The sequence below is a fragment of the Sinocyclocheilus rhinocerous genome, unplaced genomic scaffold (assembly GCF_001515625.1).
Source record: "Sinocyclocheilus rhinocerous isolate Xijiao unplaced genomic scaffold, SAMN03320098_v1.1 scaffold1838, whole genome shotgun sequence".
NCBI lineage: Eukaryota > Metazoa > Chordata > Actinopteri > Cypriniformes > Cyprinidae > Sinocyclocheilus > Sinocyclocheilus rhinocerous.
Window position 1 is genome coordinate 135563 of NW_015660505.1, and position 26343 is coordinate 161905.

At 36.9% G+C, this 26343-nt stretch overlaps 5 protein-coding genes across 5 annotated transcripts in view; 4 read left to right on the forward strand and 1 right to left on the reverse strand.

The window, feature by feature from the left end:
- The window catches only part of LOC107725190 (tyrosine-protein kinase receptor Tie-1-like), a 16947-nt gene extending 12091 nt beyond the window's left edge, over positions 1 to 4856 (forward strand). The window contains exons 13-21 of the mRNA XM_016534368.1: positions 608 to 818; positions 905 to 1015; positions 1227 to 1417; positions 2020 to 2133; positions 2262 to 2332; positions 3458 to 3498; positions 3593 to 3689; positions 3796 to 3895; positions 4346 to 4856. Coding sequence (XP_016389854.1) covers positions 608 to 818; positions 905 to 1015; positions 1227 to 1417; positions 2020 to 2133; positions 2262 to 2332; positions 3458 to 3498; positions 3593 to 3689; positions 3796 to 3895; positions 4346 to 4417 — 1008 coding nt within the window. The 3' untranslated portion in view covers positions 4418 to 4856. The remainder of the gene's footprint in view (positions 1 to 607; positions 819 to 904; positions 1016 to 1226; positions 1418 to 2019; positions 2134 to 2261; positions 2333 to 3457; positions 3499 to 3592; positions 3690 to 3795; positions 3896 to 4345) is intronic.
- A 164-nt stretch (positions 4857 to 5020) lies between these two features.
- Positions 5021 to 12063, forward strand: LOC107725197 (thrombopoietin receptor-like). Its single transcript, XM_016534377.1, has 12 exons — positions 5021 to 5390; positions 6290 to 6410; positions 6646 to 6815; positions 6915 to 7066; positions 7145 to 7289; positions 8435 to 8540; positions 8641 to 8804; positions 9413 to 9555; positions 9727 to 9886; positions 9963 to 10044; positions 10173 to 10260; positions 10476 to 12063. The coding sequence occupies exons 1-12, from the start codon at positions 5309 to 5311 to the stop codon at positions 10932 to 10934; spliced, it is 1872 nt and encodes a 623-aa protein (XP_016389863.1). The 5' UTR covers positions 5021 to 5308; the 3' UTR covers positions 10935 to 12063.
- LOC107725192 (thrombopoietin receptor-like) lies at positions 11227 to 14135 on the forward strand. The gene is made up of 5 exons (XM_016534369.1): positions 11227 to 11235; positions 12148 to 12307; positions 12384 to 12465; positions 12594 to 12681; positions 12897 to 14135. Exons 1-5 carry the CDS (start codon positions 11227 to 11229, stop codon positions 13353 to 13355), a joined length of 798 nt encoding a protein of 265 aa, XP_016389855.1. The 3' UTR covers positions 13356 to 14135.
- Positions 14136 to 14748: 613 nt separating this feature from the next.
- Positions 14749 to 23201, reverse strand: LOC107725193 (origin recognition complex subunit 1-like). The gene is made up of 17 exons (XM_016534370.1): positions 22992 to 23201; positions 22393 to 22511; positions 22056 to 22183; positions 21786 to 21958; positions 21077 to 21455; positions 20128 to 20353; positions 19805 to 19921; positions 19485 to 19541; positions 18051 to 18152; positions 17586 to 17820; positions 17346 to 17447; positions 17213 to 17245; positions 16430 to 16579; positions 16215 to 16334; positions 15874 to 16043; positions 15175 to 15262; positions 14749 to 15063 (listed from the first exon to the last, which is right to left on the reverse strand). The coding sequence occupies exons 2-17, from the start codon at positions 22488 to 22490 to the stop codon at positions 14869 to 14871; spliced, it is 2373 nt and encodes a 790-aa protein (XP_016389856.1). The 5' UTR covers positions 22491 to 22511; positions 22992 to 23201; the 3' UTR covers positions 14749 to 14868.
- Positions 23202 to 23251: 50 nt separating this feature from the next.
- On the forward strand, positions 23252 to 26326 carry LOC107725199 (pre-mRNA-splicing factor 38A-like). The gene is made up of 10 exons (XM_016534382.1): positions 23252 to 23458; positions 24187 to 24346; positions 24456 to 24577; positions 24676 to 24761; positions 24936 to 25046; positions 25162 to 25268; positions 25380 to 25406; positions 25512 to 25615; positions 25736 to 25784; positions 25872 to 26326. The coding sequence occupies exons 1-10, from the start codon at positions 23329 to 23331 to the stop codon at positions 25915 to 25917; spliced, it is 942 nt and encodes a 313-aa protein (XP_016389868.1). The 5' UTR covers positions 23252 to 23328; the 3' UTR covers positions 25918 to 26326.
- The last annotated feature ends 17 nt before the right edge of the window (positions 26327 to 26343 follow it).

Below are 26343 nucleotides of genomic sequence, written 5' to 3' on the forward strand. Positions count from 1 at the left end.
GCTGAGTCATGTAATTTAACCTCGGCTCAGAATGCTTTTATGACGCAAGATTAATGTAAACACAGCCCACTGTCAACACCCTTGTAATTCGCTTGAAACTTTTCGAATTTTACGAATTATTATTATTTTAGGTTCAAGTGTGTGTTAGGATTTGGAAACAAGCAGAGTACGGCTGTTTCTAAAGCATGCAGCGCCATCTGCTGTTCAAAACTAAGCTCAGAATCGACTCGAGAAAGAATTGCGATGCATTCTGAAAATCTCAGAATCGATGCTGAATCATTTTTCGATTCGCGATGCATTGATTTATTTTCCCAGTCCTAATTTCTACTCTTATGCTTGTGTATGTACAGTGGCAGCAAAAAAAATAATGTGTGGACATGAACTTTATATTTGAATGATTCAACATAGTGGGATAGTTGCATCTACTTTATCAATATATTTTTATATATATATATATATATGATTAAGTATAAACATGATGAATTTTATGATGATACTGTAACATGTAGTTTAAGTTGACTCAACTATAAGTACTATAACAATAATAAGTACAAAAATAAATAAATAAATACATAAACAATTATGATGTGAACACATGCATTCTCAGGGAGAAGAGACTATCTTACAGTTCAACTCGGGGACTCTCACACTGACCCGGCGACCAAAGCCTTCTCCAGAGCCCCTCACCTATCCCATACTGGAGTGGGAGGACATTAAGTTTGAGGATGTCATTGGAGAAGGGAACTTTGGTCAGGTCATCAAGGCCATGGTCAAAAAAGATGGCATAAAAATGAGTGCTGCAATTAAAATGCTCAAGGGTAAGAACACAAGCCAACAGAGCATTGTTAGCCAAGTCTGTTTTTACATGATTGTGATTTTGTGAGTCCGTTGTGTGCACCTGCAGAGTTTGCCTCAGAGAATGACCATCGAGACTTTGCTGGTGAACTAGAAGTGCTGTGCAAATTGGGACAGCATCCAAACATAATTAATCTAATCGGTGCCTGTGAAAACAGAGGTGAGTGCACCACCTATTGGCTTTACCTAGATATATGGTCTGATAATAAAATGTGCCTCACACAGTTGAATACAAGACTAGAAGTGTTTGACATAGTAATGTTAAAAAGGCTTCATATCACTTTTGTCAAAGTACTTTATTTGGCACAGATGCCATATGAACTTCTCTCTATTAAATAGTGCAGACATGTAACAGCTTATGTTATCCGCAGGCTACCTTTACATTGCCATTGAATATGCACCTTACGGAAACCTTTTGGACTTCTTAAGAAAGAGTCGTGTCCTAGAGACTGATCCTGCCTTTGCAAAAGAGCATGGAACTGCCTCCACACTCACCTCCCAGCAGCTCTTGCAGTTTGCTGCTGATGTAGCAACCGGCATGCATTACCTTAGTGACAAACAGGTATAAAGTTTTTCAGATTATAGAGGTGTCTATTTAAGAATCCATATGTGGACGGGCAAAATTAAAGGTGTCATATGATGCGATTTCAAGTTTTCCTTTCTCTTTGAAACAATTTGAGAAAGTCAAAAAGTGTTACTTTGTGCCCCGCTCTCCCCTAGTTCACTCAAAAATTAAAATTTGCCTAAAATTTACTCACTCTCGGGCCATCCATAATGTAGATGAGCTTGTTTCTTCATCGGAGCAGATTTGGAGAAATTTAGCATTACATCATTTGCTCACCAATGGATCTTCTGCAATGAATGGGTGCCGTCAGAATGAGAGTCCAAACAGCTGATTTTCACATTTTCAGCAAATTTTCATTTTTGGGTGGAATATTCCTTTAATTGTCATATTGGCCCAGTCATTTTATTATATTTATTACTTACAGTCATGTAGTTTGTTTAATTATTAGCAATAATTTTCTAAATTATTAATTATTTTATAAAAACTATTTTTACATTTATTGTTCAATTTGATGAGGCCATTGTAGATTTTGTGCCACATTAATATTATTAATACATGGCCTAACTTCGTGTCTGGTTATCTTGTTTGTGTATAAACAGTTCATTCACAGAGATTTGGCAGCCAGAAATGTACTCGTGGGAGAAAGCCTAGTGGCTAAAATCGCAGATTTTGGCCTCTCGCGTGGCGAGGAGGTGTATGTGAAAAAGACCATGGTGAGGACCATATCTATGAGCTATGAGATGATAAAACTAATTTCCCTTTACTTACTTGGCCTATTGAGTGCATAGTGTATCTAAATTACTCATAAAACTGCTTGAATGTTGCTCTCTCTCTGTCTCAGGGAAGACTGCCTGTGCGATGGATGGCTATGGAGTCACTAAACTACAGTGTCTACACCACAAAGAGTGATGTGTGAGTATATCCTGTAAATTTTGTGTTTTTGCACATATTAACATCGCTTTGAACATCTCATGCCTTAAGTGAATTTTAAATGTTATTGCCTGACACTTTATTTTCTAAGAAAATGTGACATAAAGGGATTAATTGTTGATGAAATATTTGAAAACACCAAGTGCTATGGCATCCCTAAGTTTCAATCCAAAACAACATGTCTTCATCCTTCTCAATTTTTAATGGACAACTGATAAATAAGCAGGAAGGAACTGATAACATAAACCAGGAAGCTCAAATTTAGAGTAGCATGTTCCACAAGACCACAGTCCTCTGTCAAAACGACCTTTTTTTACCCACTCAAGAACACTGCGCACTGAAGATTTTGAAAACAACATGACCAACATGACATACATCAGCCTGTTACTGATTTCCCTCAAAGCATGGAGTTTGATTGTCACAGTCACACATCAGTGTTAGCTTTAACATATAGTAATCTACAGTAGTGGATTACTTTTTTTTCTTACTCTTACCAGCATGTGTAATTACAGATCATCCCCCATAACTGCTTTAATATTTACACTACCGTTTGGGGTCAATAAGATTTTTTTTCTCTCAAATAAATTAAATACTTTTCAGCTAGGATGGATGCATTAAATTTATTCAAATTTAAATATTTCAAATAAATGCTGCTGAAGACTAGAGTGTTTCCAACATGTTTATAAATATAAATATATTAAATACTAAAATATATTAAAATAGAAATCAGATTGTAATAATATTTTACAATATTATTTTTAATGTACTTTTCATCAAATAAATGCAGCCTTGATAAGCATAAGAGACTTTCAAAAACATTCTTTCAGAATTTTACTGAACTCAAACTTTTGAAAGGTAGTTTCTTTTAAGAAGTTTCATCATGTTTAAAAATGTACTTTTAATAATAAACGTATTGCGTGACCTCCGTATTCTGTTCCGTTCAGTTGCTCTCCGTCTAGCTGTTTCTAAACACAAGAATGGCTTGTGTACATGGCAAACAATGCAGTCATAAGCATTGACTTTATCTGCCATCAGCAAGATTTTACAGATCTTTTTCTTCTTAAACCTGGTTATTCTTTAATTAAAATATCTGCCTTGGTTTTTCAGGTGGTCTTTTGGAGTTCTTCTGTGGGAAATTGTAAGTTTAGGTAAGTTTGTTCATACCAATTTGAATAAATTGTTGTCTACTACATTATAAACATGCTTCGGCCAGATGAACGCTATGAATCTGTTCTCTTCAAGGTGGGACTCCATACTGTGGGATGACCTGTGCTGAGCTCTATGAGAAGCTTCCTCAGGGCTACAGAATGGAGCAGCCTAGGAACTGTGATGATGAAGTGTAAGCACAGACGTTCATGCGTTCTTGTAGTCACTTTCCATATTGATTGACTGCAGTCGTATTAATTATTGTAATTATAATCACTGATATATAATTATCCATACAGGTATGAACTTATGAGGCAGTGTTGGCGAGATAGACCCTACGAGCGACCGCCATTTTCACAAATATCTGTCCAGCTCAATAGGATGCAAGAGGCACGGAAGGTAAGGAAAAAACAGACTGATGCTTGCATATGTAAAACTCAGACCACCATGTGGAGGCTTTGTGGGTGGTTACCAGAGGAACTGCTGTGTGGTTGCTAGGTGGTTTCAGTTTGGTTTGATCAAAAATACAGTAAAAACAGTAATATTGTTAAATATTATTACAATTTAAAAGAACTGTTCTCTATTTTACTATAGTTTAAAATACAATGAATTCTTGTGATGGCAAAGCTGAACAGCCATTACTCCAGACTTCAGTGTCACATGATGCTTCAGAAATAATTCTAATATGCTGATTTGGTGCTCAAGAAACATTTCTTCTCAATATTGAAAACTGCTTAATATTTTTGTGGAAACCACAATACATTTTTCTGGATTCTTTGATAAACAACAAATAGCAGTTCTGTCTGCATGTAGCCATCAACCAACCTCCAATTCTCATCTTTCTTCCAGGCCTATGTCAATATGGCTCTCTTTGAGAACTTCACTTATGCTGGAATAGATGCTACAGCTGAAGAGGCCTGACTACCAGCCCCCCCAGACCCAAGAAGGGTTCATAACCCAAGGGAGGCTCATCACAGTAGGGCTTTGCGCTACTGTCACTCCCCTGTGGCCAGGTTCCATCGTTCAAAGAGACACTCCACCAAGACCACATGGCTATAGAGAACAGACTGTGAAAGGACACTCTTATGACTCTAGATTCTGTAAGGATTCATATCTCAGGACATGCTGGATTACTCAAGAGGAAATGGAACCTACAATATAAGCTACAGATGTAGCACACTGGGTCTGTGGGGATCTGGACCATGCGTTGAACTCTTTTTCCATCTTTTATTGGGAGAATCATTGTGTGAGGTTGTTGAAATGGACATACATCAAATGCAGTTCATTCCGTGGACAAAAACGCCAGTAATATTCAATGTAGCACTTGAGAAAGCGATGTATTGTCCTTATTGAAACTCATTTGTTCATTATCATAACCACACTCTAGACAGAAATTTCATTATTGCACTTCTCATGGTTTGAAAGACAGTACCAAAAAAGGAACTCAAGATTAGAATTTGTCAGAGGCTTGATATCTCATCCCTGGGGTGTTAAATATGAAGTGTGACCTCTTCAATTGGTCTATATTCTGCTACACATTTTACTGTGCAATATAATATAATGCCTTTTTTGAGCACAGAGTTTTTTTGCAAAAGTTGTGCAGTGCTTGAGTATATATGTGTGTGTGAAGGAGGCACTTTGGCAGTCCGGGTGCGTGCCTCAATCCCCAGTGCAACCACTTCCTATTGCATTGGGCCCCGTCTGATGACCACCTACCAACCTCCCCGCCCTCTTCTAAAAACATTAAGTACTGAACACTAACATATCTAGACACTTGAATAGTCATATGTATATGGATGCCCTGTGTACGTGATGGATTCAGCGCTCAACTGGTGGATATTTCTTTCCTGTCTGATCAAGCAGGTGCATTTGGAGCCTCACCTATCAAAGCAAGGTAAGACACAAGAGTGAGTTAGTCTGTTGATTGTGCACTTGTCTATTTTATGTTAAGTTAGTTCTGCCGAAGAGTTGTTATAGCTGTTCTAGTTGTGTTTTGATAGTCTCATTTGTTCAGCCTTAGTGAGTTCTGTACATAATGTTTATGTTGTTTATCAGACCATAAAAAGCCACTAAAGATTTTTATGATCTTTTTATATGTTTTTTACGTATGACATATGTATGACATGCTATAGCCATCCTGTAATCATTTAAAGAACGTTAAGAGAATGTCTTTACTTGGATAAATAAAGCATCTATGTGGTGACGGGACTCATCACAGAGGCATTTGGAGACAACCGTAGATTATGATATGGAACAGAAAGTACTTACTCTTTCTTTCGCTCCTTGTGTGGTTGAGGTCAGGCCCCTTCCCTGCTGCAACTTGCTGATCTGTCAAGGGTATTTCCTCCTATTCTGCCACAGGACCAGGAGCTGTCAGTCAGTGTACGGCAACTCCATTTCCTCCAACTCACTTCTTTCCTGTCTGATCAAGCAGGTGCATTTGGAGCCTCACCTATCAAAGCAAGGTAAGACACAAGAGTGAGTTAGTCTGTTGATTGTGCACTTGTCTATTTTATGTAAAGTTAGTTCTGCCGAAGAGTTGTTATAGCTGTTCTAGTTGTGTTTTGATAGTGAAAAACAAGTGTTAATTCAAGACAGTTAGTTCTGCCGAAGAGTTGTTATAGCTGTTCTAGTTGTGTTTTGGTAGTGAAAAACAAGTGTTAATTCAAGACATGAATATTGAGGGTGCATTTAGTAGAGCAAAGTGTAAACTTTTCAGTGAGTGCTAGATGCAGCAAAACTATGCATTTTGTTAGTACTGTAGCTACATGGAAGGTTTTTTTTCATTCTCAGATTTTTCTCTCTTGGCTATGGATGAGGACCCAACATGTTTCACCAGGGATCTAGAAACCTTCACTTGCTTTTGGGAAGCACCTGCTGAAAAGTCCTATTATTTTTTCTACAAAATAGATGAGTAAGGACTTTAAGTACTTTCATTTTCTACAGTATATTATGCTTAAACTCAAATTAATGGATCATTTACTGTAACGAAATGGCTGAAGTTAGACAGATTGCTTTGAGTCTGCTAGGTCACTGAAAGAACTGATTTTTTAAAAATCAGAAAAACTATGGGATGGGGGGATGTGTCACCCTTCTGTATCTATGGTGGTTGAGGACCTGTTTCAAGCAAACATGTTTCTATCATACAGATCAGAAAAAAGATGTGATGTGAAACAACAAACTTATGAGAAAACGGTCCTGCATATTTGCACATTCCCATCAAGTGATGTCTTCGTGTATGTCAAGATACACCTCAGAGTGATAGACAGAGATACCAACACAACCATCTACAATCGCAATGTCAGTGTGGAGGATCAGCGTAAGTGCTACAGGAAAACAACAACAATTTACTTTGAAGTTTTCATTCTTGTATAGTGTATGAATTAAAATGAAATACATCTGTTTGTCTTTCTCCAAGATCTTCTGTATCCTCCAACAAATATATCCCTTCATCCAACTGGCGAGGTGGGCCAAATGTTAGTTGAATGGAAAAAACTAAACGATCCTATAGTTAACCCCCAGTATGAAATTCGTTACAGCTCCAAAAACACATCAAACACAGTTACACTGGTGAGTTTGACACACACCCTTATCATACATATAGAAGCAGCTCATTTACTAAATGCAGTCTACACTTACTCTTCATAGGTGTCAAAGCACTCCCATAAGCTTGTGTCTCTGGACGCAGGAGAGAACTGCACGCTGCAAATGAGAGTCAAGCCTGGAGGTGAAGTTACTAAGTTTTGGAGTGGCTGGTCAAGTCCTGTCACAGCTATGGTGCCACAAACAGCAGGTGAGAGCTGAAAGGAACAGTATGATGTGAGCAACACCAACATTTATTTGGACACTTAAAGGGTTAGTTCACCCAAAAATGAAAATTAGCCCATAAATTATTTACCCTCAAGTCATCCTAGGTGTATATGACTTTCTTCTTTTAGACGAATCCAGTCGGAGTTATATTAAAAATTGTCTTCGATCTTTCAAGCTGTTTCATGGCACTCAGCGGGTGTTGCAAGCTTCAGTCCAAAGCAAGTTAAATAAAAAGCACCCATCCATTAAAAAAAGTGTCTCACACGGCTCCGGGGGGTGAACAAAGGCCTTCTGTAGCGAATCGATGCGTTTTTGTAAGAAAAATATCCATCTCTGAACTTACGCTGATCCTCCACACCGACAGTGCGATTGTAGATGGTTGTGTTGGTATCTCTGTCTATCACTCTGAGGTGTATCTTGACATACACGAAGACATCACTTGATGGGAATGTGCAAATATGCAGGACCGTTTTCTCATAAGTTTGTTGTTTCACATCACATCTTTTTTCTGATCTGTATGATAGAAACATGTTTGCTTGAAACAGGTCCTCAACCACCATAGATACAGAAGGGTGACACATCCCCCCATCCCATAGTTTTTCTGATTCGTGATACGCGAGCCGATTGAAACAGTGAATAATTTCGATTGGAGCGCTTCGAAACAGTGAATCATTTTGCGACGCAATGGTTTAACTGATTCAGAGTTTCAAAAAGCTCTGTTGTGTTCTTTGCTCGCTTTCTCTATATCATTTACACAAAATAATGATCTTTAAAATAACATCATATGACCCCTTTAAATGTAGTGCTTGTTTTGGTTGGTGTTGGAAAATTAGACATTCATTGGCACAAAATGTTAGGCAAAACGTTGGGAACTGATTAATCTTTCTCTTTCTTAGCATCTTTTTCCCATATAATGAAAGTGAATGGTTACTTAGGCTGTTATTCTGATTAACATCTCCTTTTGCGTCATAAGTCATACGGGGGCATTTGGAACCTAAGAGTAATTTATGACAAAATGGTAATTTTCGGTGAACTATCCCATACAAACTATTACAAACAGAGAAATTGACCTTGGTAAAATAATAGGTATAACATTTAATCACCTTTCACTATCTGACTAATTCTCAGGTGACATATTGCGGTGCCACACTCCAAATCTGCATCAAATATTATGCAAATGGAGAGGAGAATTATATGATGGCAGATTCAGCTTCCACTACAGACAAATAAACAGGTGTCATGTTTTTTTTATGTCCTCTGTTACATCTTATAGAAATCCCAGCATAGCAGTTTGTTGGTTTGTCAACTGCAGTCCTTCTTGTGTGGTGTTTCAGAAGTTCGTGGGGTAGTTGGAAGTTGTGTTCCAAAGACAACAACTCTGCCCATCAGTGTGTCCTGTATGGGCAAGAGTCCAGCGTCTATCAGTTTTACCTCAGTGTTGGATTGCAACCATTTGGTCGAACGTTTTATGCGGAGACTTTCAAAATGAACAGCAACAGTAAGTAAAAAAAGAAGAAAGCCATGTTAGCCACCATATGTTGTCCAAATCCTCTTGATCTTAAATATTTAATATTTTTAAAACACATCCTATACACTGAGCAAAGTACCTTGGAGTACCGTGTAAATACCATTTGAATATTGTAACCATTTAGTACAATGTGAATATTTGATGGTAGGGGAAAGCTTGTTTTATATATTTGTTCAATATCTTGATTGCTGTTTTGTTATGTAACAATAGCACTTTTTTTTGTATTTGATATTAATCTACACAGGTAGGGATAAGTTGTATTTTTCAATAACTTGTGGCAGATAGATGTGAGAAAATTATATCAGTTTCAGACACATGACTCAAAAAACCACAGAGTTGCAGACACAAAACAAAAAATGTTGCAACCATCCCTGGTCTCCCCTACCTCAGAGTTCAATGGTTTCTAATAGGCCTACCAGCACTGTACCACAGAGCTTTTTGTAAGGGTAATATTACAAAAATGCACTCAAAATGCTAGTTTTAGTTACTTATTCCTCTTAAATTAGTAGTGACATCATATCATAATTGACAACAACAGTCAAAAGCCTTTTGGTTGGTCTCTTTGCCATTTTTGACAGTCCAGACAAGGCCTCCAGAAGGTCTGGAGGCACAGCCTGAAGAAGAACGGCTTTGTTTGACATGGTATCCACCCTTTTTGAAGATCTCGCAGTATATAAAGTACCAGATCCGCTATCAGCATCAAGGAGAGAGAGAGTGGAAGGTGAGTTTAAATAACATGCAATGAGAAACTCAGTGCCTTTAAATGCTTCAATGATCACTGGTAGTGGATAGATGCATTTGAACACATATCAGTTATTTAATGACTTCTTTCTGGTTGAATTCAGATGTTAAAAAGCCGCATAACTCATGCTGAAACTAAATTCTGTGGTAGGATTTTACAACACCCAGTTCCAAGACCAGCACTTGTCTGGATGTACATAGAGGGAGTCAATACACTATCCAAGTCCGAGCCCAACCCAATGGAACGGTGTACAGTGGAGACTGGAGTGACTGGTCGAAACCTTTTACCGCCCTCTTACCTTTAGGCAAAGGTAGAAATTTCTGACTCTAGATTATGAACAATGCTTAAAAGCTCTGAAACTTAAACCATTTCTTTTATTATCACAGAGTGGATCTTCATTGTCTGTATACCAGTGGCTCTGCTCATCATTGCTTCTGCAACGATCACTTTCTTCTCCAGATACTTCCGGTAATGTAATTCTCTCCTAATTACACTACAATACGCTATGCGTTAAACCCATGTACTATGACTAAAAACATATCTAAAGAATACAAATATAAAGATATGTAAAATATGTCCTGTTTTCACTCTATTAGGAAGGTCAAGAAGTCCTTGTGGCCATCAGTCCCAAACCTTAACAAGGTGCTAGAAAGCTTCCTGACCGATATCAGTGGATCACATTGGGTAATTAATATCTGCTTTGATAATTTTATCTTATAAAAATATAATTAACCTATTAGTAGCAATGTTTTTAACTTTATTTTTAAAAAAGTATAAAAATTTACTGTGGCAATAAAAAAAAAGTTTGTAAATGAAACCATTGTTTTATTCAGAATGTAAACAAAATGATTTTTTAGGGTGTTTCTCATATTATCGTCATTATACTGTCTTCAATCCAGGAGCCAACCTTCAACATCAAGCAATGTGACGATGACGCTGCTACATCAGTATTGGAGATTCTGCCCGAGAAAGAAACTTCAGTAAAATCCTGTAAGAAGTCCACCTGTCATACACTCCCTGATCGTGGCTTCTCAGCTGGTGTAAAAAATAGAGAGAATTTTAGAGAGGATTTGGAGATGGCTCAAGATTATGTCGTTTTGAATAACGATATAATCCCATGCTTTACGGGGAATGACTATGTGTACGGGGATACTGCTTTATCTCATCTGGCTAGTGAAAAACTACACTGTTGCCCCAGTACCTGTTCCACCACCTTCCCAGAATGCACCACTAATATTCTCAACCATTCCTATCTCCTTCTGGCAGAAAAGTCTGATCTTGAAGAGTATCACACAGCCTGTCGCCGGTATACCAATATGGAGATCACATCAATAGCATATGATGCAAGCGGAGAGTGATGTATAATTTGTTATTAAGCAAGCTCATAAGCATGTATATATTAGGTTTTGGGTGAAACCTTACTCACAAATTCAAAGATTCTGTGGAATAAGAGAAGAGGCCTGTGAGACCTTAAGGAACAGACAAGGTTCACCATAAAAAGTACTTATGCCAGTCTTCGTAGCTATGAAGTCAAGTGTGTTAAGAGGAGATTGTTCAATGCATGAACCTTAATCATCAGTAAGAAGGAACTGCACTTACGTTTCATCATACCACAAACCAGAAGATTCAGGACATCAACAATAACTAGACATGCCAAATGTCAGATCACATGGCTTGCAAAAGCCCTGAGAAGATTATATGAAAGCATAATATGGATCATATAAACATAATTTTCTGGAAAGTTCTGGGTTAAATACGACTTCAGTTTACAAATAGAAAACAACAATCAGTGGCATGTTGTCAAAGATCAACTTGCTCTCAGTTTGCAAACTCAAATATGTGCATTAATGGATGTCTGTGGGGTAATTTGAGGCTTCAAAAAATGTGAAGTTTGTATTCTTTCTAGAAGCTTTTAGATTCTTCAGTGAAATATTTGATATTTAAGCTTTAAAGTTGTGAGTACTTTTATAGATAGATGAACATCATGGTTGTGAAGTAGAAATGATTTTTCTGGGTGTTTAAATGGACATCATGCAAATGTTAACGGGTTTATATGGTAAAGTTAACTGTTGCACTTTGCACAGACAAAGTTGGTAAACAAATCTATCACATGCAGTCTCATGATGTGTAAATGATATATACTTTTTTTTTTTTTTTAAATCAGTAAGATATTTTTTTATTTTTGTTAATTTAGGATGTGACTGGTATTTTGTATAGTGCTTAAGTGCCATTTAACCCTGAATATTTCTTAAACGTAACTATGTTATACATTTTGGCTATATTTCTTATAATCATTCTTCAGCAATTATTATGCTTGTTATATTTGTAATATGTTGTCTGTAACATCTGATTATTACACAAGAAGCAATTTATGTATCATGATCAGGTCTGATCAGTCAATAGCTTTATTGTATCAAGACATCACACAAGTAAAATCTGACAAATATCCAACATTTTGGTGCATTATATGAAAATTGCACATTTTACCCTGACAGAGTCATGAAATGATAAACAACAAATTCAGATGTTAAAAAGCCGCGTAACTCATGCTGAAACTAAATTCTGTGGTAGGATTTTACAACACCCAGTTCCAAGACCAGCACTTGTCTGGATGTACATAGAGGGAGTCAATACACTATCCAAGTCCGAGCCCAACCCAATGGAACGGTGTACAGTGGAGACTGGAGTGACTGGTCGAAACCTTTTACCGCCCTCTTACCTTTAGGCAAAGGTAGAAATTTCTGACTCTAGATTATGAACAATGCTTAAAAGCTCTGAAACTTAAACCATTTCTTTTATTATCACAGAGTGGATCTTCATTGTCTGTATACCAGTGGCTCTGCTCATCATTGCTTCTGCAACGATCACTTTCTTCTCCAGATACTTCCGGTAATGTAATTCTCTCCTAATTACACTACAATACGCTATGCGTTAAACCCATGTACTATGACTAAAAACATATCTAAAGAATACAAATATAAAGATATGTAAAATATGTCCTGTTTTCACTCTATTAGGAAGGTCAAGAAGTCCTTGTGGCCATCAGTCCCAAACCTTAACAAGGTGCTAGAAAGCTTCCTGACCGATATCAGTGGATCACATTGGGTAATTAATATCTGCTTTGATAATTTTATCTTATAAAAATATAATTAACCTATTAGTAGCAATGTTTTTAACTTTATTTTTAAAAAAGTATAAAAATTTACTGTGGCAATAAAAAAAAAGTTTGTAAATGAAACCATTGTTTTATTCAGAATGTAAACAAAATGATTTTTTAGGGTGTTTCTCATATTATCGTCATTATACTGTCTTCAATCCAGGAGCCAACCTTCAACATCAAGCAATGTGACGATGACGCTGCTACATCAGTATTGGAGATTCTGCCCGAGAAAGAAACTTCAGTAAAATCCTGTAAGAAGTCCACCTGTCATACACTCCCTGATCGTGGCTTCTCAGCTGGTGTAAAAAATAGAGAGAATTTTAGAGAGGATTTGGAGATGGCTCAAGATTATGTCGTTTTGAATAACGATATAATCCCATGCTTTACGGGGAATGACTATGTGTACGGGGATACCGCTTTATCTCATCTGGCTAGTGAAAAACTACACTGTTGCCCCAGTACCTGTTCCACCACCTTCCCAGAATGCACCACTAATATTCTCAACCATTCCTATCTCCTTCTGGCAGAAAAGTCTGATCTTGAAGAGTATCACACAGCCTGTCGCCGGTATACCAATATGGAGATCACATCAATAGCATATGATGCAAGCGGAGAGTGATGTATAATTTGTTATTAAGCAAGCTCATAAGCATGTATATATTAGGTTTTGGGTGAAACCTTACTCACAAATTCAAAGATTCTGTGGAATAAGAGAAGAGGCCTGTGAGACCTTAAGGAACAGACAAGGTTCACCATAAAAAGTACTTATGCCAGTCTTCGTAGCTATGAAGTCAAGTGTGTTAAGAGGAGATTGTTCAATGCATGAACCTTAATCATCAGTAAGAAGGAACTGCACTTACGTTTCATCATACCACAAACCAGAAGATTCAGGACATCAACAATAACTAGACATGCCAAATGTCAGATCACATGGCTTGCAAAAGCCCTTAGAAGATTATATGAAAGCATAATATGGATCATATAAACATAATTTTCTGGAAAGTTCTGGGTTAAATACGACTTCAGTTTACAAATAGAAAACAACAATCAGTGGCATGTTGTCAAAGATCAACTTGCTCTCAGTTTGCAAACTCAAATATGTGCATTAATGGATGTCTGTGGGGTAATTTGAGGCTTCAAAAAATGTGAAGTTTGTATTCTTTCTAGAAGCTTTTAGATTCTTCAGTGAAATATTTGATATTTAAGCTTTAAAGTTGTGAGTACTTTTATAGATAGATGAACATCATGGTTGTGAAGTAGAAATGATTTTTCTGGGTGTTTAAATGGACATCATGCAAATGTTAACGGGTTTATATGGTAAAGTTAACTGTTGCACTTTGCACAGACAAAGTTGGTAAACAAATCTATCACATGCAGTCTCATGATGTGTAAATGATATATACTTTTTTTTTTTTTTTAAATCAGTAAGATATTTTTTTATTTTTGTTAATTTAGGATGTGACTGGTATTTTGTATAGTGCTTAAGTGCCATTTAACCCTGAATATTTCTTAAACGTAACTATGTTATACATTTTGGCTATATTTCTTATAATCATTCTTCAGCAATTATTATGCTTGTTATATTTGTAATATGTTGTCTGTAACATCTGATTATTACACAAGAAGCAATTTATGTATCATGATCAGGTCTGATCAGTCAATAGCTTTATTGTATCAAGACATCACACAAGTAAAATCTGACAAATATCCAACATTTTGGTGCATTATATGAAAATTGCACATTTTACCCTGACAGAGTCATGAAATGATAAACAACAAATGTGTAGGTCTTACTCTCCCACACTAAAATACATAAACAATTTTGTGAAAATCTTCTAAATATGTTTAAGAGTGAACTGAAAGACATGATGATCTGAAGTAAAAAGGTATTAATTAGAATACACAAAATGTACATTTAAAACGTATTTATAGAACTACACATATAATTTTAAGCATTAAAATTTGATAACTTATTCAGAACACACTATGGACAATATCTCGCATTCAGTTCATACGAATTTAGCTGTGAAGCTACAGGTAAGATTTGAAATTTTTTTTCCAAAAAGTGGACAAACCCAGTGGGGATCCACACAGGTTGCCAGTTGGAGCATGTGACATGGTAGGTCTGAGTTTTAGTCAGCCTTCAAAGCAAAAAGCACATCGTCCTGACTTACATTGAGTCGGATACGGAGAAACAGGTCCAAGCGGCTTCCCTCAAGGAGAAGCAGGCGACAAGAACCCAGCCTTTGACAGACGGTCAGTCCTTCAGACACATTCACCGGCTGCAAACCCTCAACACGACACAGAGCCTGGTGCTGAACAAACACCTGTGGAGAAGAAAAACACATTCATTCTTTCAGGTTATACAATTCCTGAACTTTTAATTAGTATATATAGTTCATGATTAGAATAACTGAGTTAATCAACAGTTTAGCTACCTGTTGGAAAGTGGCCTCTTCCAGACCCAGTCGACGAAACTCTGCAATAACAGCCCTCAGGAAAAGCTGCTCCTGAACAGAAGCACATCTACAACAACAACAACATTAAAAAGAATAGAAGTCTAATTGGAGCCGAACTATTCCATTTCTGCGATTTTTTTTTTTTTTTACCACATTAAGGAACAATAGACATAACTGGCGATTAGGGCTGCACAATTAATCGAATTTCTAATCGCGATTACAATTATGGATGCCACAATTACGTAATCGTTCAAAGCGGCAATTAATCGTTCAAAGTCCACTTATGTTATTCTGCACGCTTAAGATGCGTTATCTTAAGGGTTTTTCCCATTATTTTAATTTTAGTTTTAGTATAACATTATAATACCATTCATATTTTTACTTTTTTATAATTTAAAGAAGAAACCAATCCGATGTATAATTGACATTTGAGGCTTAATACTATAGAGAAGCACTAAAAGTTTTTCAGTTAGTGTTTTCAGCTTGTTTATTTTCATATAAAAATACGGCATGCAGTTGCATCAAACAATGGTATAAACATCATTCAATGTAAATTGTGAAAATCGTAATTAATAATCGCAATTACAATTTCATGGGAATAATCGACAATTATGAATTTTGTCATAATCGTGCAGCCCTACTGGCGATAGTTCCTAGTTCTTTCTCTACTCTTTTTACCTGATAGCTGCAATGTAGGAAGAGGAGAACATCTCATCCAAAGCCTCCATCACATGACTCATCCCCACCAATCCACTGCTGTTCTTCTGACTTCCAGAGTGCTCACAAATCTCTGTGGCCCGTCTGCAGATATCAAGGCAACGTCGTGCATCACCTGAAAGCGCTGCCACCTAGAAGACCACAATCTCTTACCGATTCATAATAATGATGACATAAGATCACCACATGTACATTTAACAAACAACCTCGTAGCCCAAGATCAGTACAGAGACCACTAGAGTGCTCAAGAGGTAACCTACAATGCCTCAGTCACCTGTGCCTAAGATAACATGCGTTCACACCTTTCTTGAGACTAACTGGAGAGCATCTTCTTCAAAAGCCTTCACTCTGTTCAGTCTTGATGTGATGATCTGTTGTAGCTGTTTAAATGTATATGGCTGGAAGGACATTCTTGTCAGTCCCTGAAGATAAATAAATGACATTCATATTTTATTTCCATTATTTGCAGTAGCCAATCAAAATTGAATGGCATCTCAATGTTGTAAAATGGTTTTACCAGTCGACTAGCAACACGGTTAATCATGATCCTCTCAGGTAAATCCATAGTATTTGCAATGGTAAGGACCACCAGACGAGCGTTGCGCCTTGTTGGCCAATCAAACAAGTTATACATCACATTCTGTTTACGGGTCCACAAAAGGTCAAGCTGAAAATTTTTTTTTTTTAAAACAGAGAGAGAGAGAGAAAGAGAGAGAGATCATCTTTCAGACTGGAGGATTGGACAGATATAATATTATAAGTAGAAATTACCCAATCCTTGACAGGAAATAGGACAGGAATAAAAGAAACTAAAAAAAGATTGGTAAAGACCAACATCTGAATGACAAAAAGATTTTCCAGCACTATTTTGAAAAAAAAATATATATATAGTTCATATGAGCTTAAGGAGGTCAAACTAGTTTTTGATAAATCACAAAGATGCAAACTCAAATCCTATTTCTTTTCCCCCCTGAATAACTATTGTTTTCATTGAAGAACATACCGTTCTTGAAACGTCTGGAATCACAAAATGAATCACGGTTAATTTAATTGTTTATAAAAAAAATTGAAAACAAGCAGGTTTAAAATTACAGAAGGAATACTGAAAATATTATAGCCTATATGGGATGGGGGGATTTGAATGTGGTGTTGGACAACAGGGGCTGAGGGCCTTTCAAGTCAAAAAGTTTGAGAACCACTAATCTAGACCAATTGGAATCACCTAATCACAATAAATGATTAGCTAAAAAACATGCAACATGGGTGGCGATATAAGTGTCACCAGTAACAAATGTCTCACCTCGTCTACTAGAAGCACAGTTGTCTCTTGTAACTTTTGACACGAAACCTTTGAACGGTAGTGTAACTATATAGTTTTGCTGGTTAAACAGACAGCCTTGTAGGACTGTTGTCTGTGGAGTTGCTTACCGTGCCCGTGCTTCTTCCAGAACATTCCCTGGCTTCTTGGCTGGCGCACTCCTGCTGGGTATGCTGGGAGTGGCATGACGTGGTGTACGTGGGGTGGCTGGAGCTGTCTGGAGTTAAATGCAGTAAAAGCTGAACTAATTGCCACATCCAGTGTTATCTTGATGTGAAAAGCAGCTTTGGTTTTGTGAAGACACATCAACTGCTAGCAGAAAGACTAAGCACAGCAAAAATCAACTTATTTGAACCTTTTTGCTGGGGGTTTTACGTGGGGTCCTAGCAGAGACTCTGGTTTTCTCAGTAGACCGGGATGTTCCGGATCCTCTGCGCTTCTTTACTATAAGCTCATCTTCGCTGTCGATCTTTGCCTCCTCTTCCTCATCGCTGCTACTTTGAAGGTCAATTTTAGCAGGTACGAAGCAGTCATCATCATCACCATCCTCACCATCTGACTGCAGGTCAACCGTGTTGCCTAATAAATTTCTTTAAAAACAGACGATAACATGGATCATTTAATTAAAAGTAGATTAATCAAGTGCAAAACAACATCCAGTTAAAGACCATGCAGCTACATGTAGAATGCAAGCATCCTGCATATAAAACCACATATATATATACATATATATATATATACACACACACACATACATACATACATACATACACATTTCTTATATTTCTTTTAATTGATTCACAGCCTTAGTGGGACCTACAGCTGCTTTCTGATGCGTGAGGACTCAAGTTGGGCAGATTTCCTCTTAGAGCAAGGAGTGGCAGCAGTCTGGACCGGTGAATATTCATGCTCCTCTTCAGCTCTATCAGTTTGTTAACAGGAATATGAAGAAAAGAGAAAAAATAACACTGACAAGTAGTATGTATACATGCATGAATATCTGGTTTTACAACAATCTAATACTCTCTCACCATAAAATGCAAAAAATTCTACTTGGTCTGGATAACTGAATTTATAGATTAGAAAACAAGGTCAAACTGCTCAAATGGTGCCCTAGGAACTTAAATGCCAAAGCAGGTCAACGTTTTACACACTGCACAGTACATGCCTCTTATTTACTACAGGTTACAAGGCAAAAGTCATGTTTTCCCAAGAACATGTGCATGCCTGCTGAATTGAATTAATAAAACAAAAGGTTTTTTTTCAATTATTAGTGATGCAACTAATAGTCTCAGTTTTTCTCCAAACATGTCACATGTAATAGATTTTAATATCATTGCAAGTTATAATTACATGCCACTAACCAATCAAGTTTAAATGCACCTTACAATGTAACAGATATAATAAAAAAGAAAACATCAAGAAATCAAGTGCGCATTCAGAAAGAATTTTTCAATGTGGCTGTTGAGAAATTTGTCTGCTTGCCTCAAGAACTGGTCATGGATGAGTGCCATTAAATTACTGTATGATAACACAATCTTAACTGTTATATGATGCCACCCGCTGGTCAAAAATGGTCTAAGGCAAAGTAAACAGTAATCAACAGGGGGGAAGTAACACTAATTTTGTGATGAAAAAAAAAAAAAACTATATATATATTATATATTTACATTTACACATTTAGCAGACGCTTTTATCCAAAGCGACTTACAAATGAGGACAATGGAAGCTATCCAGAGTTATTGACAGAGCGACTCTCCACCCCACACACATGACTGTCCTTAGCCAATGGCTGTCAAGGGGTCCTTTCTGTAGACTCTGTAGTGGCAGGCTGGGCCTCAAACACTTACAGGGTCTTCTGTAGAAACTCAAGGCAGCTATGCATGTACTTCACTATTATAAGTTAACAGACAGAGTGCAGACTTATAGCTTTCTAATAAACATTGTACACTATGAATATTATTGGCTCTGTGACGATTTATAGCGCTTTGGATAAAAGTGTTTGTAAAATGTAATAATGTAATAAACATTTATGCATATTCTATATTTACATTTACACATTTAGCAGACGCTTTTATCCAAAGCGACTTACAAATGAGGACAACATTATATATATATAATATAATAATATATGTATATAAACTGTTTAAAATGTTTTTCAATTTCTAAAACCTGTACACAAAGGTACTGCTGCTCAAGTTAATTTCACAATGTTTTTGATTGCAATATCACAATAGACAATTGCAACACTTACAAAGCAGCCAGTGCTGGTTCTCGGAGTGCATCTTTCCTCCTGGATGGAGTTCTTGCCCTGGTTTGAAAACACACATTTAGGTTACTCTATGGGTCATTTCATCCTCAAATTAAACATATCAATGCATAAGGAAAGTGAAGTAGGGGCCAACAGTGCACTGGTCTAGATAAAATTAGTCGTGTGCTTAACCAGTGCATAAAGTGTGAAAAAAGAAAATAGCCACATAATGCCTTTGTGTTTAATAAAGACTACCAAAGCCCATCCAGAATAAAAAATGAATCTGTATCCCCTCTGTGGAGCAATAGAGGAACATGACTCACTTCAGGCCTCTTAGACCTGCACTCCTAGGGGTTGCCTCTCTCTTCCGGGGAGTTCTGCCTGTGCTAATTAGTGGCTCTGGATCATCATCCCCAATAGGCTGCACCCCAAGAAAGACACTAGGAGGGCAGCAGGACTTTTATAACTAGACTCTACTTTTTCAGTTTTATATAGATATAGGATATTAAACCAGTCTTCCACGTATGAAGAACAAAATAGGTTTGCTTATTTCTAACTAAAACTATCAGCAGCACAGTACTAATTAGAAGTACTAAGCCTACAAAACAAAGAACCAAGATATAATTTCCAATGTAAATAGATGTACCTGGTTGCATCGTCTTTGTCATATGCAGTCAGTCTGGGTTTATCAGGGCTGTGTGAGGACAGAGGGGAGACACACTCCTCCTCATTAAGATTAAGTCGAGTCAATCTAATAGAAATGGAGATGCGACCCGTTGGAGACGTGTTCAATTTAGACGTCAGCGTTTTCTCTGTGTGTTCATCAAGAATCTCTCCCAGAACATCATCTCGGGTCATGTTTTTACTTGGACCTGCCATAATGTAAGAGAAACACTGGTGTTCAGTTTAGTTTCTTTTGAAACCATTAAAGGAATAGATGCCCAAAAAGAACAGTTGCTCTTTAGTTCATACAAAATTGCTTGCTCAACAAATAATCAACACGAATCTAGTCTATTAATTAACGTCTTGTGAAGCAAAAAGCTTCAAGCTTCAAAGTTTGTAATAAACATATCCATCATTAATACCTTTTCACTTCAAACCGCTGCTTCTGGCTAAAATACGAGTCCTCTATCCACAACATTGCTTTCTCCAGGAGAGAAAAATTCATTCTTAACAAATATGTTGGTCGATTTTGATGTGAGAGGACAACAGTTGATGGACTTTTAATTATTATAGATTATGGAATGTTATTCTGGTCAGAATCGATGGCTTTAAGTTAAAATGCTTTAATGGTGGATTCGTTTATTACAAACACATGGCTTTTCGATTCACAATACATTAGAGTTGTGTGAATTACTTGTAGATTGTTTTGATGTTTTTATCAGGCATTTGAACTTTCAATCTGACGGCACCCATTCACTGCAGAGGATCCATTGGTGAGCAAGTGATGTAATGTGAGCAAGTGATTTCTCCAAATCTGTTCTGATGAAGAAACAAACTCATCTACATCATGAATGTAGTAAATTCTGCAAATCTTCATTTTTAGGTGAACTATTCCTTTAAAAGCAAAATGTGTGTGGATGCATGGCACTCACTGCACAAGTCCAGCTTCTTGCGAACATGTGGCCCAGAGACGGCTCGGCTTCTCCTCTTAGCACTAAGAGCTTTAGCTGCAGAAAGTTTGGAGGCAGAGTGGAGAGACTCCGCCTCACTGGAGCTCATTTTGCCGGTGCTCATGCTGCCGCGGGTGAGAATGCCTGACATGGCCCGTTTCATTACCGAGAGGTCTGGGGTTGGAAGAGCACGAGTCTGAGTTCCATGTGAAGATGGTGGGGGAGATTTAGAGCTCTGAGGGGGCTGCATAAGCTCAGGATTCAATGCTCTGAAGGATTTGGTATCCCACAAGAGTTTGACAAATAGTATACCTTTGCTCTTGCCCTTTGGAAAAGGATCCTCAACTGGGACATACTCAATCTAGAATCAAAGGTATAAATTATTATTGGATATAATGGAAATTAGAATAATAATAATAATAATACAAATAATTTTTTTATTAATTATATAAATACTACTTTAAATAATATACAATAAAAAAGGCATAATAATAATAATAATAATAATACATACTTTAGCAATACTTTTAAATGTAAAAGAATGAAATAATTGTTTTACATTTAAAAAATAGAATCAATCATGTGAAACAACTACATAAGCATTTCTTGATTGTAGTGTGATGCACATTCACAGTGTACAAATATGAGCAATCCCTCCATAATTTAAATCCTACAACCATACAATGCCTACCTGTACTGCTCCGAGAATGGTCTCTCCATCCACCTCATTATCACAAGAGCGGTCCTGGTAGAAAAATATCTCTTGTGGATGGGGATCTCTGCCCAAGAGCTTGCGTTTGTTCTGAGGTACTTCACACATCCGCACAAACCACTGCACTACTGCAGTCTTCTTCTTTCCTGAATCTGGGTACAAAAGTTAGATAAACCAAAACGGATTAGTGTTTGACTCAGATTGCATGCAAATATACATGTTTTGCATAAAAAGAGGGCATATTCCTACCATCAGTGTACAGTTTGAGAAGTTGTGCCACAAAGGGATTGTCATCATCATCACCTTCAATCAAAATGTACTGGCCTAAAGACACAGTTACATCTTCTGTCTTTCCCTCCACAGAAATGGACATGGATCTGTGTGAGGATCAATCAAAGCATTAATGCTCTTACATTCAGGGTTAAAACATCTTTTGACCAATTAATTTCCATGACTACTGGAAAATGATTTAAAACACATTTTATAGCGATTGCTCTCACTCACAAGGCCTCAAAATCAAGTTACAATGTACAGTACATTTGTTCAAATCACTTAGTATTCATCATAATGTGGTAAGTGCACTTACTCGTAGTATTGCCTTTTCAGCTTCCTGTCTTTACTGACTGGTCTCCCATTCCATTTGTAGGCTCTTCTCATTCTCAGTCTTGTGATGTAGCGGCTCATGGCGCAGGTCTGATACAAGGTCTGTAAAGCACAGCATCGATTATGTATTTAATATTATGTACCTAATAGTCAAACCAGTAACAATGGCAACCAGGAAAAAAGTTACAGAAAAATTATCTTGTGTATGTGTATATACACACACACACACACAGTCTGTTATAATAGTAAACAAATATAAAAATGTTTGCAACTTTTATTATTATTATTTTAAATGCAATAATTAAAAGTGATATATTTACCTTTAAATACCTGATATTAAGTAAATAACATTACCCCAATCGTGTACTGGGTTTTGGCTAACTAATCAAATTCGCAGCTGGTTTAAACTGTGGCCAGGACTAAAACTAAGGTAACTTTTAATTATTATTATTTCGTTTATTATTATTATTTATTATATTATATAAATTCCAAACTGTTAAAATAACCAGTCTTCTTTATGTAAGGTAACTTTAGTCTTTAGGTAAAGTAAACTTCAAATCCCCAGCACCTCTCTTTACTCACCAGCCGGTAATTTCTGAAACGGTTTCAAATCTCCTTATCAAACAAATGAATAAGCAACAATATTCCGTCTCCGCCAAACTTAGACACACAGAAATTTAAATCAGCGTATATATGAAGTTGAACGCATCTTACACCACAGTAGACAGAGAGCACAATCATACAAAACACACGTCTCTTTCGCGCGCAGATGACGTAAGAAGAGCTTTTGATTGGACAGCAAAATACAGCTTGACCTTACGGATGTGACGCACGCTTTTCCCCGGAAGTCATTCTTCGATATTTCTCAATGGCATATTAGCGTTCACATTTTCCGTTCGTTCATTAACAATTTTGAGCCATGGCTAATAGAACGGTAAAAGATGCCAATAGTATACATGGAACAAATCCTCAGTATCTTGTCGAGAAGATTATACGGACACGTATTTATGAGTCCAAGTACTGGAAAGAGGAATGTTTTGGACTTACAGGTGAGAGAAGTGTGCTGGACTACATACGGTATTTGTTAATGTGGCGTTAAAAACAACAGTTATTTGCCTTACTCACCAAATTACCTCGAAGTAAGTCTACTTACTGGCTACCTCATCTTATTTCATTATATTTTAAAGCTGACCTGTTTACCGTGGGCAGCATTAGTAATGTGACTTGAGAATGGTGTATTCATATAGTCGTAGAAGTGATTACCCTATCTTTTAATCTATGATTAACCCTGTAAAGCCTGGCATATGAAATAATAGACCGACACACACACACACACACACACACACACACACACACACACACACACACATATATATATATATATATATATATCAAAGTTGTTTCAGTCCAGTAAATGTTCATATTAAAGTTATTACCACATTTACTTTATGAAAATCATTAAAGATTTCACAGCAAAAAGCATGACCTGAAGGTGAACATTTTTAGAATGATAATAAAAATGCTCTATAAAGTATGTGCTATCAATCAGATGGTAGAAGACGTGTAGAAAATTGTGTACAACAGGTTTTTCAGCATGTTGAAAATTTTGGAGGCCTTAGAAAGTCATGTATAAAGTATGATGCGGTAAGCTTGACAGAGTTAAGGTCTGTTATAACACATTTACCTTAAATTTCTACGTACGTATATGGAATTGTGGAATTAATGTGCCAAACATCATTTTAACTGTCACTATTATTGTCCCCTCTGTAAAATCTAGCTGAGCTTGTCGTGGACAAAGCAATGGAGCTGAAGTATGTTGGTGGGGTATATGGAGGAAACATCAAGCCAACTCCATTCTTATGTCTGACCCTAAAGATGCTGCAGATCCAGCCTGAAAAGGACATTATTGTGGAATTCATCAAGAATGAAGACTTCAAGTTAGTGTTCAATTACTGCTCTAGCTGTATGCAGTTTGTCATTTTCCTGTTTACACTGTGCATGAAGGTTTTGGGGTTTTGCATTACTGATCTGTTTTTCCCCCTCCAGGTATGTCCGTTTGCTTGGAGCGATGTATATGCGCCTGACTGGAACTTCTGTGGATTGCTACAAGTATTTAGAGCCATTATACAATGACTACAGAAAAATCAAAAGCCAGAACAGAAATGGGGGTGAGCATTTTTCTTGAATATTTAAGTGGGTATGTGGCATGACGTAATTTATCCTTGCTGAAAAAGACATTTGCAAATAATGTTTCTTCTTTACACAGAGTTTGAATTGATGCACGTTGATGAGTTTATAGATGAGCTGCTTAATGCAGAGCGAGTGTGTGACGTCATCCTCCCTAGACTTCAGGTTGGTTGGACTTGTTACATGTAGTGTGTATGTATATATATATTTATGTATTTACATAAATGGAGTGCATTTGTGTTGTCCTTTAAAGTAATGTGAATTTTAAAGGAAATGTATTGAGTCAATTGTCAAAAAAATAATGTCCACATGTTCATTTGGGTGTTTTGTTTTTCACAGAAGAGACAGGTTTTGGAGGAAGCTGAGCTGCTGGATACTCGTATTAGTGCTCTGGAAGAAGATCTAGATGAGGTGGAGACCAGTGAGGAGGAGGATGAGGAAGAAGAGAAGGTAAAATTGAACTCACAATGTCTGACAATCTATCCCAGCACAAATTATTATTATAATTAATAATTATATATATATTGAATGTAACTGTTACACAACCTCTCCATATGTACTGCAGCCAGAGAGAGTGCAGACACCAGAGCCACACAGAAGAAGTTATAGAGATATGGACCGGCCACGCAGGTCTCCTTCTCCACGCTACAGACGCAGCCGCTCACCCAGAAGGTCAGTGATGGTGCTAATCATCATTCAGATCATATTATTACAGGTTGCTGGCTTAATAGATTAATAATTATTCTTCTGATTCTGTTTTTTTTTTTCTTTTTTTCATTTTAGGCGGAGCAGAACACCTAAAAAACGAAGGTATATAATGAAATTATTTTAGTTTTAGATATATTATTAGTGGGGCATGTTATTTTAGGAGATTATACAGTGTAATACATTCGTCTGATTACTCTTTTCATTCAGTCCATCACCCAGACGTGATCGAGATCGGGACCGTCACCGCAGCAAAAGTCCCCGTAGGCACCGCAGCAGATCCAGGGACAGAAGGCATCGCTCCAAATCTCCAGGTACAGCGAGGCTCTTTTCAAGTATACAAAGAAAAACAGTCACCACAATATGTTGTTTAAAATAATTAGAGTAAATGGAAAAACTGATAATTTAAGAAATATTGGTATATTTACTTCCAGGTCACCACAGAAGTCACCGCCATCGCAGTCACTCCAAGTCCCCAGAAAGGTAATGCTCACATATATCAAATGAATTTAAATGATTTTCTTTGTTTTTCCCCTCTTGTTTCATGCTGCATTTGTCTCTGTGTTCTAGTCGGTCAAAGAAGAGTCACAAGAGAAGTCGAAGAGGAAACGAGTGATCTGTTTTCTGTGGGGATTTTTTTTTTTAATAGATATTTTTGTGCTCTGTAATATATGGAGAAACAGAGCAATTTCTGTTGTAAAAACCTTGATCATATTCTGTGTAAATTGCCCAAGCTAAATTTTGTCCTCATAGGTTTTTGATGCTGTTTTATACTTTTAATTGAAATTTACAACCAGAAATTGCTGATTTTTTTTTCATCCTGAATTAACTGTACTGTGTAAATTAAACAATTGATGTATTGTAAGACAATGATTGAAAAAAAAAATCATTTGCTGTTATTTTGGTGTATGATGGTGTCTCTAATTTTGGGGAATTCTGTACAGGTTCATTCGAATTTATGTCAGAATTGAAGTTGAACAGCTAAAGCCATGAGAAGACTGGACATAATCACTCCTATACTAGTTTAGTGCTCTGGTATAAA

Bases quoted from the DNA above. Each gene is read 5' to 3' on its own strand.
- LOC107725193 (XM_016534370.1), bottom strand. From the start codon at position 22,490: ATGAGCCGCTACATCACAAGACTGAGAATGAGAAGAGCCTACAAATGG. The intron at 16,335-16,429 runs GTAAAACCATTT...ATTTATCTTCAG, and splicing joins ACCGTGTTGCTAGTCGACTG to GGACTGACAAGAATGTCCTT. The intron at 15,263-15,873 runs GTAAAAAGAGTA...TTGTTGTTGTAG, and splicing joins TCCTACATTGCAGCTATCAG to ATGTGCTTCTGTTCAGGAGC.
- LOC107725197 (XM_016534377.1), top strand. From the start codon at position 5,309: ATGGATTCAGCGCTCAACTGGTGGATATTTCTTTCCTGTCTGATCAAG. The intron at 9,887-9,962 runs GTAGAAATTTCT...TTATTATCACAG, and splicing joins CCTCTTACCTTTAGGCAAAG to AGTGGATCTTCATTGTCTGT. The intron at 10,261-10,475 runs GTAATTAATATC...TCTTCAATCCAG, and splicing joins ATATCAGTGGATCACATTGG to GAGCCAACCTTCAACATCAA.
- LOC107725192 (XM_016534369.1), top strand. The intron at 12,308-12,383 runs GTAGAAATTTCT...TTATTATCACAG, and splicing joins CCTCTTACCTTTAGGCAAAG to AGTGGATCTTCATTGTCTGT. The intron at 12,466-12,593 runs GTAATGTAATTC...TCACTCTATTAG, and splicing joins TTCTTCTCCAGATACTTCCG to GAAGGTCAAGAAGTCCTTGT.
- LOC107725199 (XM_016534382.1), top strand. From the start codon at position 23,329: ATGGCTAATAGAACGGTAAAAGATGCCAATAGTATACATGGAACAAAT. The intron at 23,459-24,186 runs GTGAGAGAAGTG...TGTAAAATCTAG, and splicing joins GGAATGTTTTGGACTTACAG to CTGAGCTTGTCGTGGACAAA. The intron at 25,785-25,871 runs GTAATGCTCACA...TCTGTGTTCTAG, and splicing joins CACTCCAAGTCCCCAGAAAG to TCGGTCAAAGAAGAGTCACA.